The sequence below is a fragment of the Heterodontus francisci genome, chromosome 12, assembly GCF_036365525.1.
Source record: "Heterodontus francisci isolate sHetFra1 chromosome 12, sHetFra1.hap1, whole genome shotgun sequence".
In the NCBI taxonomy this organism is placed as follows: Eukaryota; Metazoa; Chordata; class Chondrichthyes; order Heterodontiformes; family Heterodontidae; genus Heterodontus; species Heterodontus francisci.
In genome coordinates this window covers 65,115,346-65,131,556 of record NC_090382.1, presented here as the reverse complement: position 1 = coordinate 65,131,556, position 16,211 = coordinate 65,115,346, and the positions used below count along the sequence as shown (strand labels likewise).

Genomic DNA, 16,211 nt, shown 5'->3' with positions numbered 1-16,211 from the left:
TTGTGCTCCTAAAAGGGATATACTGTACTATAATGATATAATTGCCAACTATACTCACACAACCCCTATGCACTAAGGATTGCAAAAGCGTTCAAGCATAACTATTAAAAAGCACTTCATAATATTAAAATTATTTCTCCTCATAAATGGATGCATGCTGAAATTGTTTTACTCTGCTTTTCCTCACTTTGAAGAAAAAATAATTTGAATGAAACCTTTATAGATTTACCCCTTACCTCCAATGCTGCTGTTGGTTTTTTTTTAAGTTCCTCACATTTTCGCAGTTTGCAAATTTGGTGGCCAGTTTTGCGATTTCTACAGCTACTGCATTCCTCACAATTTAATCTTCTTCTGCAGGGCTCACACATGCCACATCTCTTTCTCTTCTTTTTTCCAGAATGAATGGCTGAAGCAAGGTCATTCTGCAATGGATATTCTACCAGACCGGCCATTTGAAGTGCACTATCTGCCATGAATATCCCAGCAGGAGTCATAATAAAAACACCTGGATTCAATGGAATGCCACTCATGAAGGGTAAATCAACAGGACTGCTTATTGCTTCAGCAGCAGATACCACTTCCATGTCAGAAATGCCAGCTTCTCGCTCACTGGAGAGGAAAATATGCTCAGGTTCCACCTGCTTTTGAAGATCTGAAGAAGGAATGTGTACTTCATTCTGTACTTCTGATGAGCTTTCCAGTGACCTGTCAGATTTGTCTAGCATGTGAGAGACTCTTTTATGCTTTGAGGTAGTACTGTTTTGAACAACTGTTGATTCTTTTCCATATACTAAGATACTTCCATTCTGCAATTGCCCATTCATTGAGCTGGTACTGCCAAATGTAGAAAAGCGTGTTGACGAACGAGGTTTCTTTAGAACTTTGCTTATTGGCTCATTTATTATACCACTTCTGCTCTTTTTTTCTAATTCAGCAGTAAGTTCATCATCCTTAGGATTATCCTTTTCCGATGGATCTGTGGTCTGAGTGATTTGTTGCTCAGTAAGTTTGCTGGCATTTGACATCATTAAAGATTCCGTAGTGTATTTTGTAAATCAAAATTGTGAAGAATCTATGTGTAGCAGCTCTCTGTTACCAACTTGAACTGGAAAACTGTTGTAAATCTTGGCTAACTCAACAGTTGATCTGAAAACCTCTGTGTACCTTCTGTTTGGCACCTTTTGCAGTTACCCCAGGGGACCAGGAGGCTCTTTAAATAAAGGAAATAAGAAATAGTTATCCTAGGCCTTACTTTTATAGGAAATGTTAATTACTTTACCAGTGTATTGTGCTAATGGTGTGATAAAACAGTACATCAGAAAGGTAGCTTTCTAAACATATCACAATTTTGCAATGAATTGTAAAGAGAGCATTCATAGCTGATATTGATGGCATGTTAATATCCTATAAATAAAGAATTCCTGAAATTCTGACATATTTATGTAAGCATTTATACTTTCCTAAATTGGCCAGAAACTACATAAAATTAGTTTAGAAAAGTAACTGTAAATGTAGTAAGAACTGAATTATCAACTCAAAAAAATACATAAATTAATTTCTGTGAAGATACTCAACTACTTATCTCAGATTGTTACCTCAAAAGTAGTTACTGTAGCATTTCAAAAGAACATATCAACTATTTTAGTTTTAGAGATACAGCACTGAAACAGGCCCTTCGGCCCACCGAGTCTGTGCCGACCATCAACCACCCATTTATACTAATCCTACACTAATTCCATATTCCTACCACATCCCCACCTGTCCCTATATTTCCCTACCACCTACCTATACTAGGGGGAATTGCTAATGGCCAATTTACCTATCAACCTGCAAGTCTTTGGCATGTGGGAGGAAACCGGAGCACCCGGAGGAAACCCACGCAGACACAGGGAGAACTTGCAAACTCCACACAGGCAGTACCCAGAATTGAACCCGGGTCGCTGGAGCTGTGAGGCTGCGGTGCTACCCACTGCGCCACTGCTGAGGAACTAATAAATTGTTGTCACTATGTGTTTTGCTTAAATGCAGATGGCATAAGTATATAGTATCTGAGATCACCAATATATGGATTTACAGAATTGGGTGGGGGGGGGGTGGCGGGAGTGGGGATGCACTTTGATTCCTCATGAGTTTTCAATTTCAGCCATGTTGCTATGGGAATCACAGGGCAGTAGCCTGTTTTCTCCCCACAACATGTGGCATTAGAAGAGACTGAAAACTAATCTTGGATCGTTTTTTTTTTGAACATCCAGCAGCAGGTTCACAAATAGATTGCTGGAGGCCGAGGAGCAGGTCATTTGCCTTCCTGTATGGCCCACTGACCACAGCAGAAACTGGAGGAAATTATATCCTTCACAAAAGATAGCTGATGTGCATGCTTAATTTCTGACTGGGTGATACCACCCTCCCATTACCACCTAAAACAAAAATCTCATTGGATTTTGTGGGTGCGGAAGTCCCCAAACTTTCATACAGAAAAAGAGAATAATAAACTTTGGAGGTGAAATTCAACCTTGGCAGGAGGTACACCTGAGGTACACCACAGGTGGTAATAGTTAGCCTGCCTATTATACAACCAGTCTGATTTCACTTCAATAGAAAGCAAAATGGGACATCGTGTGTAATGGGCTGCCCATTCTGTGGCCCTGCTGAACTGAATTTCATGCTCTTTGTTTTGTCAACTGTTGGCTTTCAAAGCACCCAGAGAACTGCTTTCTCTAAATCCACAAAGATTGTCTCAAGCTTTATTTTAGCTTCAGTATCACATGATTTGAGTAGCAAAATGAGTGTCACATTCCTTGAATTCAGATCACTTGTTATGTTTGAGTTAGGAGTCTTTTTCAAGTTTCTCTGGAAGAATCTTCTGTTGTGTTTATACCAGGAACAAGGTATTGAAACTAGAACAGTCTGGATGAAATAACTGACTCAATAGCTGAGTCTTAGTAAAGTTTCAGGATGAGTTAATCAAGAAGTAGTTAAGCAGAAAATTTACATTAATCATCCAAGCAATCCACTAAAGGGTTCAAAACCAGCTCAACAGTAAACTACCAGTAACATTTTTTCAGTCAGGCTCACAAACTAGAGAATGTTTTTTTCAAGTTCAGCTAAGTTACCAGTCACGTATGACAAAAATATAAGTATATCTTTGATGCCAAAGTCATGTTAAGAACTTTTTCCCAAGACTTTTCCCTTCAAAACTAATTTCCTTCACAGTCCCACTTCAACATACTCAAACATTCTGGACTCTGTGAACAGATAACATCAGAGTCAAAATAGTGGGATTATATGCTAGTCAGAACATAGTCTTTCATCTCCAATACCTAGATCTAGCCTAGAAATATTGGATGATAGGGCTTGCTTTTCAATAGCTGCCCATTGTTTTAACTAACATGAGTTTAACCAGGATCAATCCAGCTCCTAAACTGAACGATTCCATATTACAAGATTGTCCTCAAATTAAACATTATTTGCACAAGTTCATCCCTTTCATCAGCATAGTTGTAAGAAACAAGAAATGGAAAAGTTGCAATGATGTATTAGGGGTAGCCTTCTAGGCTGAACATTCAGCAGTCAGATAATATAAGGCTGCACATACATTACATCTGCCCTATACAATTACTAACTTAGAAGTAGCTACTATTTGTTGAGGGTGATTTTCTTCTACCTAGCACAGGAGCACTTAAACCAATTGTAACAAAGAATGTTACAATTGGTGCCAGTACTCCTGAGCTGAGGAGGGGAAAATCACTCACGTTTTCCACACCTGATTGTTATCCTACGGAATTTTCTGGCAAGTGTGTAAGTCTGTGGATGTTAGGTGAAAACCAGAATAGGGTCAACTGTCACGTCCCCGTGAGCTCACAGTCTACAACCACTGACTAAGCTCACACCTGTAGAATGGTCACTTAGGCAAAGTACCAAGAAATGACTAGTAACTATGAGGCTACACCCTAACAGAAGTTAATGACTTCAAGAGAGGAGGAGGGAAGATAACTGGCTAAAAAAAAATTATAAAAGGTACTTGATATTGTCATCCCTTGTACTTATGCGTCCTTCCTTCCCTTCACCACACCAAATGTAGTCGTGCCTTAATCCATCTAGGCGCTATGCTCCGAAATTCCCTCCTAGAACCTCGCCACCACTCTTCCCTCCATTAGGACCTTTCTTAAAACCCACCTCTTTAATTAAGTTTTCAGTCACTTCTCCCAATTTTTTTAGATTAGATTAGAGATACAGCACTGAAACAGGCCCTTCGGCCCACCGAGTCTGTGCCGAACATCAACCACCCATTTATACTAATCCTACACTAATCCCATATTCCTACCAAACATCCCCACCTGCCTATATTCCCCTACCACCTACCTATACTAGTGACAATTTATAATGGCCAATTTACCTATCAACCTGCAAGTCTTTTGGCTTGTGGGAGGAAACCGGAGCACCCGGAGAAAACCCACGCAGACACAGGGAGAACTTGCAAACTCCACACAGGCAGTACCCGGAATCGAACCCGGGTCCCTGGAGCTGTGAGGCTGCGGTGCTAACCACTGCGCCACTGTGCCGCCCAATATATCCCTCTTTAGTTCAACTTCCACATTTTTTTTAATCATGCTTTTGTGAAGCTCCTTGGGATGTTGTTTCTCTTAAAGGCACAATATAAATGTTGTTATAGACATGAGCATGGGCAAACATATAATGATGACAAAATGATGTGACTAGGTATCCTTTGATCTCCACTACATAACACATAATCCTGATTCAGTACAAGAACTATAGAAAGTTAATTAATTTGGAAAAGATGTCATAATTTCACTATAGATATGATGTGATATAATTCTGAATATTTTGACCAGAAGGAAACTTGATAAGCATGATAGATAAACAAAATGGCTAATGTGGCCTTTTGAGCTGGGCAGACAAAACTGCATTATTCTCTTGAAAAATTACAAAATTATATCAGTCTGCCAGAGTGTTTCCTAAATAGAACTATCGCGCATTGATAGAGAGGTCCCATGCTGATCATAACTCTTTAGATTAATGAGGTCTAGGAATGCTGAAAGTGCTGTTGAGTGAGTATTTCAATCTTAGCAATTTTAGGATGGTAGATTTTATTATTTCAGTATCTGAATGAGAAAAATCATTTATTTTACTTGCAGATGTAGATTGTTTTTATTCAAACAATAAACAAATTATAAGCAAATGTTTGTCAAAATAATCACAAGCGTCAGTGACAACCTTGCTCTCTTCCATGCAGTAGAACACCCTCTCAACTTCTGAAAAGCTGTCTGTGACATCCCTTTTTAGCATGTAATCTTTCCTGGGGAAAGTCTTCCTTCAAGTTACTTAAACTCTTCATCCTGAAAATTCTTGTTTTGAAAATTTACAGATTTGTGATGTTCTGACTAACATTTTGTCATGGATCAATAAAAACATTATTGTAATAACTTCAACAGATGAAAACTTCTTCATGAAGATTTGATTACTGCATTGGTAGCCACAGAAGTTTCTGATGGCTATACTGGAGTTTATTGCTAAATCTAGGTCCTATTCATGTCAAGAATAATGAAAGTAGATAAGGCTGTGGATATACAGTTGCAGCATAGAACACTTAGAAACAAATTCAGGCATTTAATAGTTAAAAATGTAATGCATAATTTTTTAAATCAAATTACTAAAATGATCTTGATGATTACACAGTTTTTAATATACTCTACACATCAGCATAACAATGGTTTATGTGTTTTACTTGTTCAAATAAAAAGTACTGATCACCCAATATGAAGCCATTAACAACCATGGGTAGGATTTTTAGGTTCTACTAGGGACAGGGGCCGAAAATACCACTGGGTGCCAGTTTCCTGTCGCCTTTCTCGGTGCTGGCAAGTTCCACCAAGACAGGGGTGGGGCAGCCCTTGCCCAATCTGGCAATAGCAGTAATTAAGTTTGTTAAAGAGCTCTTTGAGGGCCATGTTCAGATTTTGGTGGGGATGTATGGGCTGCATGCCAGATGTGAGGCAGACCAGGTGCATAGTGGCAAATACACAGCAGGGAGTCAGGTCACGGCCTCATGAAAGGCAAAATAGCACTGAGGGGGATTTAGCCATTGCCACAAAGCTGCCATCGGGTCAGTGCAAGTTGCAGGGAGAGTGGTCGTGCTCAGGCAGCGCAGGAGGTCGTCTTCCTGCTGGCATTGTGGGGGCATAACAGGAGGGGTCAAGGCTTTCAAACACAATTGGGAGGCCACCTGAGTGCAAGGAAGGCAACAGCTGGCAATGGGAGCGGGATTCTCAAATTTCGGATCCAGTGGCATTGAGGAATAACATCCTCCGCTGGAAGGGCAGAGCCTCGGACATCAGGAGGGTACGGGGCAGGAAGGCAACGGAAGTCATACCTTTAGCATAGGGTCTGCCGCTGAAGATGCAGCTACCTTGACATGACCCGAGAACCAGTGCCGCAGGAGACTGCAACTCTCCAGGCAGATGGTCACAGACATTTGTGCCCATTGATCCACATTGTGCAACAGCTCACACCTCACAGAACTGCTCACCATGCCCGGCCAGTAGCCGACAAAGTCACTGTGGCCTTGAACTTCTTTGCCTCTGTCTCATTCCTTGGTGGCGTCTTGCAAAGCACTGCATCTCGCAGGTCACTGATGCCCTATTTGCCAGAACTGGGCAATACATTCAATTTCAGACAGATGAGGCCTTGCAGGCACAAAGGGCAATGGGTTGCACCTTCATCCCTGGATTCTCCCAGGCGGAGGGGATCACTGATTGCACCCACGTGGCAATCCAGGCACCGACTGAGTGCTCAGTGAGATTCATCAAAAGGGCTTCCATACCCTCAACATTCAACTGGTCTGCAACCACAACAAGAGATTCCTGCATGTGTGCACTCACTTTCCTGGCAGCTGCCATGACACCTTCATCCTCTGTCAGTCTAAGCTGCCACAGCTCTTCATTCCACCCCCCAAACTCTATGGATAGATTCTAGGGGCCAAGGGACATCCCTTGAAGAGAGGACTACTCACCCCTCTCTGAGAACCTGACACAGAGGCTCTTTACGCAGAGGGTGGTGGGTGCCTGGAACGCGTTGCCAGCGGAGGTGGCAGACGCGGGCACGATAGCGTCTTTTAAGATGTATCTAGACAGATACATGAATGGGCAGGAAGCAAAGAGATACAGACCCTTAGAAAATAGGCGACATGTTTAGATAGAGGATCTGGATCGGCGCAGGCTTGGAGGGCCGAAGGGCCTGTTCCTGTGCTGTAATTTTCTTTGTTCTTTGTCCTACTACCAAAGCCATCTACTCATTAGGACAATCACTGAGCGGGTCATCAGGCTTCTGAAGATGCAGTTCTGGTGCCTGCATCGGTTGGGTAGCGCCCTGCAGTACACTCCTGCAAGGGTCTTGTGCATGATGGTGGTCGACTGTGCTCTCCACAACATGGTCCTCCAGAAACGTGTGGACTCTTAAGATGCTGAAGCGCTGGATGGACACAGCTCATCAGAGGAAGAGGAGGAAGACGCAAAACACAGAGGTGTCCCAGATGCACAGACAGATGACTGGGCGGGCACAGTGCTCGAAGGTCTCGTCAGGATGCCATCAACTTCAGGGATCATTTGATCTGGGCACATTTCAGCTGAGTCCCTCTAACCAGGAGGAATGCCATAGTATGAAACTCACTTTGAGATGCTTGGTAGAACACTTCCATTGAAGAAGCAGACTCGAACAGCTCAACTGTTATCGCCAAAAAAAAATATATCGGTCCACACCTAGTCAGCCAAATATTCCACCTCCCATATATATTGAAGGAGGGACTTCGGAATATGTTGAGCACTTCCCATACCTTGGCAGCCATCTCTCTCAAAAGGCCAACATTCACGAGGAGATCCAACACCAGATCAGCTGCACCAGTTCAGCCTTCTACAAACTATGGCAGCAAGTGTTTGACAACAAAGACCTCCGCAAGTCAACAAAAGTCCTAGTGTACAGAGCAGTGGTTGTCACCACACTCCTGTACTGCAGTGAGACCTGGACTGTGTATCAGTGACACATTAGAGATCTACAGAAATTCCATCAGCAATGCCTCCACCGCATCCTCCGGATTCAATGGGAGGACCGTCGAACAAATACTAGTGTCCTTCTTGAAGCCAGCTCCACAAGCATTCAGGCAAAACTCCTGCAAAACCAACATCAATGGGCTGGATACTGTGTCCGGATGGCCAAAAACTGTCTCCCCAGCCAGCTCCTGTTTTTTCAACTCTCAAATGGCCAGTGTTCCAGGGGAAAACAAAGAAAATGCTTCAAAGACACTCTGAAGCTTTCTTTGAAGCATGGTAGCATTGACACTGATGACTGGGAGGAGCCTGCTAGCAATCGTTCAAAATGATGACAACTTGTCGATCAAGCTACATCATGCTTTGAGTCCAACTGCCCTAATGATGAGGCAGAGCGGCAACAGAGAAGGAAAGAAAAGGAAGCAAATCCTGCACTCCAGATCGCACTACCTCGTGGCATGTTCTGCCCCATGTCCCCAAAGATCTGTGGGTCGAGAATCAGCCAGTTCAGTCACCTGAAGACCCATGGCAAAAACTCACAAACCTTGAGCAGACGTCATCCTCGAATCGAGGGACAGTCGACAATGACGAAGGATGCACATCTGCCCAAAGGTTTCCCTGTCACCAAGAGTAAAGGGTTATGGGGAACAGGAGTTAAGGTCACAATCAGATCAGCCACAATCGCATTGAATGGCAGAGCTGGCTCAAGGGGCCAAATAGCCTACTCCTGCTCCTATCTCTTATGTTCACGGACCGTAGTTCCCCTTCACCTCTTCTTCCCTCTTCTGATGTGTGGTCATTAATAAGAGGGGGCTCACACGCCTGGCTTCATGGGTCAATATTCATACGGTGCTTAAAAAGACAAAACGTGCACAGTTACATATGATAGAGATCCCAGTGACCCACTCAGTGCTCTGCCTGATGCAGTAGTCTCCACTTGGCCATTTCTATGCGTTGTCCCCTTGCGATACAGGGTGATACGAAGGCAGTCTGCTCACCTGTCTTGACTTGCGGCTGAGATACACATGGCATTCATCCTGGTCGTGGACATGCTGGGGGGGGGGCATCTTCAGAGGCTGCTGCACCACTGTCATTGCAGGGCAGCCACCATCAGTGGGCCTGGTTGCACAGATGGTCCCTCAGTCAAAGGGGCCAGGGAGTCTGCTGATGATGATGGCGCCCTGTGAGCGGTGGCACCCTCATCCTCCTCAGTGACAGCCTCAGCCCTTGGCTGGTGCTCTGGGTGGCTGGAGAGGACCACCAGCTAGGGCACAACTGGCATCCTCTCCAAACATCTCTGCACCATCAGTGCCACCGACCAGACAAGGCTATTTATTGTGGCATGCATCCTGTGAATGTCAGTGTGCAGTTCCTGCCTGCACTTCAAGTGCTGCCACATATGGTTCTCCATCAGGTTGGTTAATATCTCCATGGAGGAACTCATGCGCTCAAAGTCATGAGCCATGGTGGTGCACATAAGCTGGAAGGACTTCTCCATTCCCAGCCCATGACCACACACTGCCTCAGGGAACTCCCAACATCTGGCAGCACATCTGTTGCGGCTGATCTAAGTAGACCCTCCTTTCCTGTGACTCCCAATGCCTTGCATCTGTGCCCAGCTGACCAGGGCTGAGGCTGTCCCCCCTCGTCTGAGGGGGACTGCCCACAGTTGCCTCTACCTATGTCATCTCCTCCTGCACACTAGTGATGTGCTCATCACCCTATGCCGTCCTATCTAATTGCGCGCAACAATCCACTGAAGTAACTGTATCCGCACTGGTGTAGGGTGCGCTTGTAAGCTGTGGTGGTGCTTGGTCTGAACTCTGCTCTGGCAGCTCTTGGCCCAGGGCAGACACAGGAATCTTTGAATATTTTTAAGGCAGAGGTAGATAGGTTCTTGATAAGCAAGGGGGTGGAAGGTTATCGGGGGTAGGTGGAAATGTGGAGTAATCAGTTCAGCTGTGAACTTATTGAATGGCGGAGCAGGCTCGAAGGGCCGAGTGGCCTACTCCTGCTCCTAATTCGTATGTTCATATGAGTCTGTCCTTCCGCCAACCTGTGGGAGACACAAGAAAAGATCATGAAAACTAGCCTTGGAGAGCAGAAGCCTCAGCAGAGCAGAGGCTTCCCAATGCAGTTGAGTCTTTGGTGTGCCGTTGGACAAGCTGTAGTGCAATGCACCCATTTAATGAACGCATTGCAGTCTGTATTCACCATTTCCACCAGGGATGGCCATCTCACCTTCCCTGACTTGCTCTATCAGCAACCCTGGTGATCTCCATGGCTCCGTCTCCCATTGTGGTGATGTACAGGTACGGAATACCCACCTCCCAGCTCTTGCAGGCATTTTGTGCCCATTTCTCCTACAATGAGAAAGGGAGAAATGTAAGACATTGCTGGCCTCTATGACCAATGCCAATGGCTCATGTCTGTGTAAGTTTGATGTCTCATAGCTGCACAATGGCTCTGAGCCTTGCTGAGGGGTCAGTAAGTGCCCTGGGCACACATTCCTCCCATGTTCAGGACCAGCGTTCCGTCTCAGGCTCCTCAGCTGGTGTGCCTGTTGGAAGTTGAATACCCAGAGGGTTCAGCATTACACTCACCTTGCCAGAGCAAATAAGGTCATTGAACCTCTTCCAGCACTGGACCCAGTTTCTACACACCACACTCCGTCTGCTAACTGTGTCAGTGACTTCAGGTCTGCTTGGTCTGAGAGAGTGGCCTCCTCCTGTCATCCTCTGGATTTATGAATGAGAAATCATGTTTGACGAACCTGTTGGGAGTTTTTTGAGGATGTTACTAACAGAATTGATAAAGGGAAGTCAATGGATGTGGTATACTTGGATTTTCAGAAGGTTGGTTAGTAAAATTAAAGCACATGGGATAGAAGGTAATGTACTGGCATGGATTAACGATTGATTAACAGGCAGAAAGCAGACAGTAGGAATAAACGGGTCATTCTCGCGTTGGCAGGCTGTGACTAGTGGGGTACCGCAGGGATCAGTGCTTGGGCCCCAGCTGTTCACAATATAGATCAATGATTTGGATGTGGGGACAAAATGTAGTATTTCCAAGTTCATGGATGACATAAAACTAGGTGGGAATGTGTGTTGAGAGGAAGATGCAAAGCGGCTTCAAGGGGATTTGCAGACTTGGTGAGTGGGCAAGAACATGGCAGATGGAATTTGGAAAAATGTGAGGTTATCTACTTTGGTAAGAGGAACAGACGTGCGAAGTATTTCTTAAATGGTAAGAGATTAGGAAGTGTAGATGTACAAATGGACCTGGGTGTTCTTGTCAATAAGTCACTGAAAGCTAACATGCAGGTGCAGCAAGCAATTAGGAAGGCTAATGGTATATTAGCCTTTATCGCAAGAGGATTTGAGTGCAGCAGTAGTGAAGTCTTGCTTCAATTGTATAGAACCTTGGTTAGACTGCACCTGGAGTACTGTGTGCAGTTTTGATCCCCTTACCTTAGGAAGGATATTATTGCCATAGAGGGAGTGCAATGAAGGTTCACCAGACTTGTTCCCGGGATGGTGGGACTGTCCTATGGAGAGAGATTGGGAAAGCTGGGCTTGTATTCTCTAGAGTTTCGAAGAATGAGATGTGATCTTATTGAAATCTACAAAATACTTATAAAGGGATAGACAGGGTAGATGCAGCTAAGATGTTTCTGCTGGTTGGGGAGTCTAGAACCAAGGAACACAATTTCAAAATAAAAGGGAAGTCACTTAGGGACAGAGATGAGGAGAAATTTCTTTACTCAGAGGGTTCTGAATCTTTGGAATTCTCTACCCCAGAGGACTGTGGAAGCTCAGTCATTGAGTATGTTTAAAGCAGAGATTGACAGATTTCAAAATACAAATGGCATAAGGGATATGAGGATAGTGTGGGAAAAAATAATTTACGTGGATGATCAGCCATGATCATATTGCATGGCGGGGCAGGCCCGATGGGCTGAATGGCCTACTCCTGCTCCTGTGTTCCTATGTTCATCCTCTCCCTCACTCCCTCGAGGAGGACCTCCAGGTCTGCATCTGCAAAACGAGGGGCAGCCCTTCCCCATGTCCCTGCCTCTCCAGCTCCATCTTTATTTTCAGAAGGCTTTTTATAAGGTCCCACCCAGGAGGTTAGTAAATAAAAATACAGCACTTGAGATTGGGGGTAATCTACTGCAATGGACTGAGAATTGGTTAACAGACAGAAAGCAGAGAGTAGGAATAAATGGCTCATTCTCAGGATGGCAGGCTGTTACTAATGGGGTACCGCAAGGATCAGTGCTGGGCCACAGCTTTTTACAATCTATATAAATGACTTGGATATGGGGACCAATTGTAATATTTCTTTCAATTAGGAAGGCAAATTGTATGTTGGCCTTCATTGCAAGGGGATTTGAGTGCAGCAGTAAAGAAGTCTCGCTGCAATTGTATAGAGCCTTGGTGAGTCCGCACCTGAAGTAATGTGTACAGTTTTGGTCTCCTTATCTAAGGAAGGGTATACTTGCCATAGAGGGACTGCAACAGAGGTTCACCAGACTAATCCCTGGGATGGGTGGGATTGTCTTATCAGGAGAGTTGTCAGAAAATGGGCCTGTATTCTCTAGAGATTTGAAGAATGAGAGGTGATCTCATGGAAACTTACAAAATTCTTACAGGGCGTGACAGGGTAGATGTGGATAGGATGTTTCCTCTGGCTGGTGAATCTAGAACAAGGGGTCACAATCTCAGAATAAGGGGCAGGCCATTTAAGACTGAGATGAGGAGGAATTTCTTTACTCAGAGGGTGTGGAATTCTCTATTCCAGAGGGATGTGGAAGTTCAATCGTTGAACATGTTCAAGACAGAAATTGATAGAACTAATGACATCAAGAGATATGGGGATAATGGGGAAAAATGGCAGAGGTAAATGATCAGCCATGATCTGTTTGAATGGCGGAGCAGGCTCAATGGGCCGAATGGCCTACTACTGCTCCTATTTCCTATGATCCTATGAACGCAGAAAATAATGCACTGAAATGGAAGCCACAGGAATGGCTGCCCGGGTCGGTATAAATCGGGCCCGTGTTCTTTCAGACCTGCCCCCATTCCTGCCCTCCACAGCCATTAATTGGCCACCCAACCCACCATCTAGCCAACTAACAGTCCACACCGTGAAAATCGGGGGCTGAGACTGCTTCCCCAAAGGAGTGAGATCAGAACCTGGAAACTGTTGCAATGTCTGTTTCCTGCCCCCAGAAAGAAAATCCTGCCCCTGTAACTGTTTTACAGTTCTTGTTTTATATGTATAAAGCACCATTCTCATTTTCAATCCAATTTACCTGGAACTTTGGTTGTGCTAGGCCAAGCCACACCTTTGATTCAGCTAGCGTTTAGATTGATTTTGGAAAGTTTGTAGCCTGTACAGCTTTTAAGAAATAATGTCCATCATATACTTGAATTGTTCCACTTGCCTATTAAGTTGTGCCATAACAATATATATTGTCAATTGAATCTGCATTTTTATTTATCTGCTGTGTTCCTGAATTTGCCACTTCATATCATGGTGGCTTTTTCTTTTTTGTTAATGTGGACAAGTACTCAAACCTCTCTTTAATAGTTCTCCACTGAAGGAGAACAAGCACAACAACCTGAATATACCAGAGATGTGATGACTCTACCTATACATGTTAAGAACACATCTTCCTGCTTCTAATGAACAATTTTGTACTTCTATTGTAGGCATGGTTGAGTACAACTTTAAAAAGGAACTGTTTTCTTCTTAAGCTCTATATAAAAATGGCTCCGATGTCTCAGTTAGTTAAGGGAATAAATTGATATAAACACCAGCACTGGTTGAGTTAGCTAATCTCCGCCCTGGATAGTTATAGGGGATACTAAATTGGCTTCAGTTAGGGTGACTGAAGTCAGCCAGATTCCTGCTCCTGGTTGCTATCTTGTCTCCCTTGGTGGAAGTGTGAATTTGGGCATTGGTTGAGGGCAGGTTCAGGCTTGGTGCGATACCCCCATGATGAAATACACCCTGTCAACACCTACAATCTAGGCTCACAAATGAAAAACAGATACTTAGATAAGGCATTGGACACACACCTGTGGAACCACTCCCAGCAGGAGTCCTTGTCTTCAGGAGAGGAAAAAGAGAGGAAGAAATTGTCTGCTGCCCATTTTAAATGCCAACAATAATTTAATATTTGATGAACAGATATCATAATTAGTTACCATGACATTTAATTAGGTTTCTATAAACATAAGGAACAGGATTATTGTGCAATATTTTAATACTTCAATTAAGACAAATGAACTGCTACAAAACTAAACACACTTTGCAAAAGACCTCGTAGCTACTATATACTCGATGTACATAATTTTATTTTTTTCTGGCTTCATACAAAACACTAAATAATACATACAAAACAAGTGACATTATGAGACAAGAAATGAAGATACAATAGTCAGTGATCCACAGAGGTTGGATCTGAAAAAAAGAGAAGCTTATGAACAAATCTCAGAATTAAGTCTTTCATGACTTGACTCAAGGACAGAGGCAATTTTGACTGAAGAAAGCTGTTTGTTTAATCAGAGCTTTTTACTTGGATGTAGCTTTCTTTTACATTTTCCCAAAATTCTATTGATTAAAGGAATTAAGCTGAAGCAAAACTGGAAACACCCACCAATCAATTGACAAGCTTTAGTTTTTTTATGTTTTAATGCAGAAAAGCTAGGCCTAAAATAGACCTGTGTAAACTTGTAGTTATTACAGAGGCGATGAAAAATAGCAATAATATAGTATGTTTTGCATTATAAAGCCTATGGAGAACAACAGCTTAAGCATCAATACTTTACACACTACTGGGTTGGTTGAATAGAAGTAAATCTTTGCGTCACATAACCATAAGTATTTCTTCATGTTAAAAGAACAACTGATTAATACATTCATCAGGAATGCTTTCTTGCCTGCAGACTGCACTTTTACTTTACCTAAAACAGCTATTTTACCAATGTAAAAGTATCAATTACCCTTCAGGTCATTGTTGCTGCTGCAACCTGTTTGTTTCTGTAATAATATCTTCTACATTCACTACATTTAAAATTACATATCAATTTTAACAAGTACTAATCACTAGAATATTGACACATACACCATCTTGACTATGAAGCAACTAATACCTGCAAGATGACTATGTTTATGTTGCAATCACAGACCTATTTATATAATACCGATTCACAGAGATTTAAGTTTTAAAATAATAGCCTAGGGTTTACAACTTCTTCCTGCTTTATATCAGCATCTTAAATGAGTTATATGAATGATACAAAAATGTTGTCAGTTTTAAGAGAAACTTTTTCTGTGGTACTTGGTATATTGATACATTTTTCAACAAATAGGCTTCAATATTGGAAGATACTGATAAAAATAAAGTGTTGAACTTAAGTAAAACATTGTGAATAGGAAAATTACAAAAAAGTGGGAATTTATTTCACTTATGAGAAAATATTGTACTATTGGTGTGCAGTTGATAGATTTTTTCCATTGAATTATATCGAGAAACTGTTTTCTCTCCCCAACTTCAAAGCATTGAGTGATAATTATAGATGGGTTTTAAGGGAATTGTACCAATAAGAATTTTCTCTATTTTTACAAAAATTGAACATTGTAACAAATTAATAGTTTTTTCAATGACTTGAAGCAAAAATAAATGAGGTATTAACAAAAATATTAAATCAAAATTAATTCCAAGTTGAGTTTCCACTTCAGGGTTAAAAGTGGTGTTCTGCAGTGATTGATGAATACCAGTTCAAATAAGGTCAAAGTGAAAAAAAAGCCAACTTACACTGCTTCTTTTGGCACTATATTGGGTTTCTTACTGAAATGGTTGCCACAGTCAGGGAGGAGCTATTACATCCAGCAGTGCAGAAAAACTGTCAGGTAAGTATACTGTATAATCTATTAAAAATGTATCTCTTCCAGTACAGGTATTCTTCCCTTCGAGTACTTGATCATATACTTTTCAAATATGCTTCACAATGCAGATCTTTGCCTACTGTAAAATAATCTGCTTGATATCTGCCCAAACAGCTTTTCTGATTCTTTATTTCCTGAAAAATACTTATCTGTTCAAACCCACAAAAGTGGAGGAACAGCTGTTAACCG

General features: G+C 42.6%; 1 protein-coding gene across 7 annotated transcripts in view; it reads right to left on the bottom strand.

The window, feature by feature from the left end:
• LOC137375609 (CXXC-type zinc finger protein 5-like) overlaps window positions 1-16,211 on the bottom strand; it is a 42,867-nt gene that overhangs the window by 23,741 nt on the left and 2,915 nt on the right. For 5 of the 7 annotated variants that reach the window (XM_068042986.1, XM_068042984.1, XM_068042982.1 and 2 more), the window contains one exon: window positions 237-1,210. In XM_068042986.1, the coding sequence (XP_067899087.1) occupies window positions 237-1,028 (792 nt within the window). In that variant the 5' untranslated portion in view covers window positions 1,029-1,210. Of the gene's footprint in view, window positions 1-236; window positions 1,211-10,663; window positions 10,834-11,533; window positions 11,611-16,211 lie in introns of all 7 variants that reach the window. The other 2 variants (XM_068042983.1, XM_068042980.1) reach the window with 1 other exon arrangement.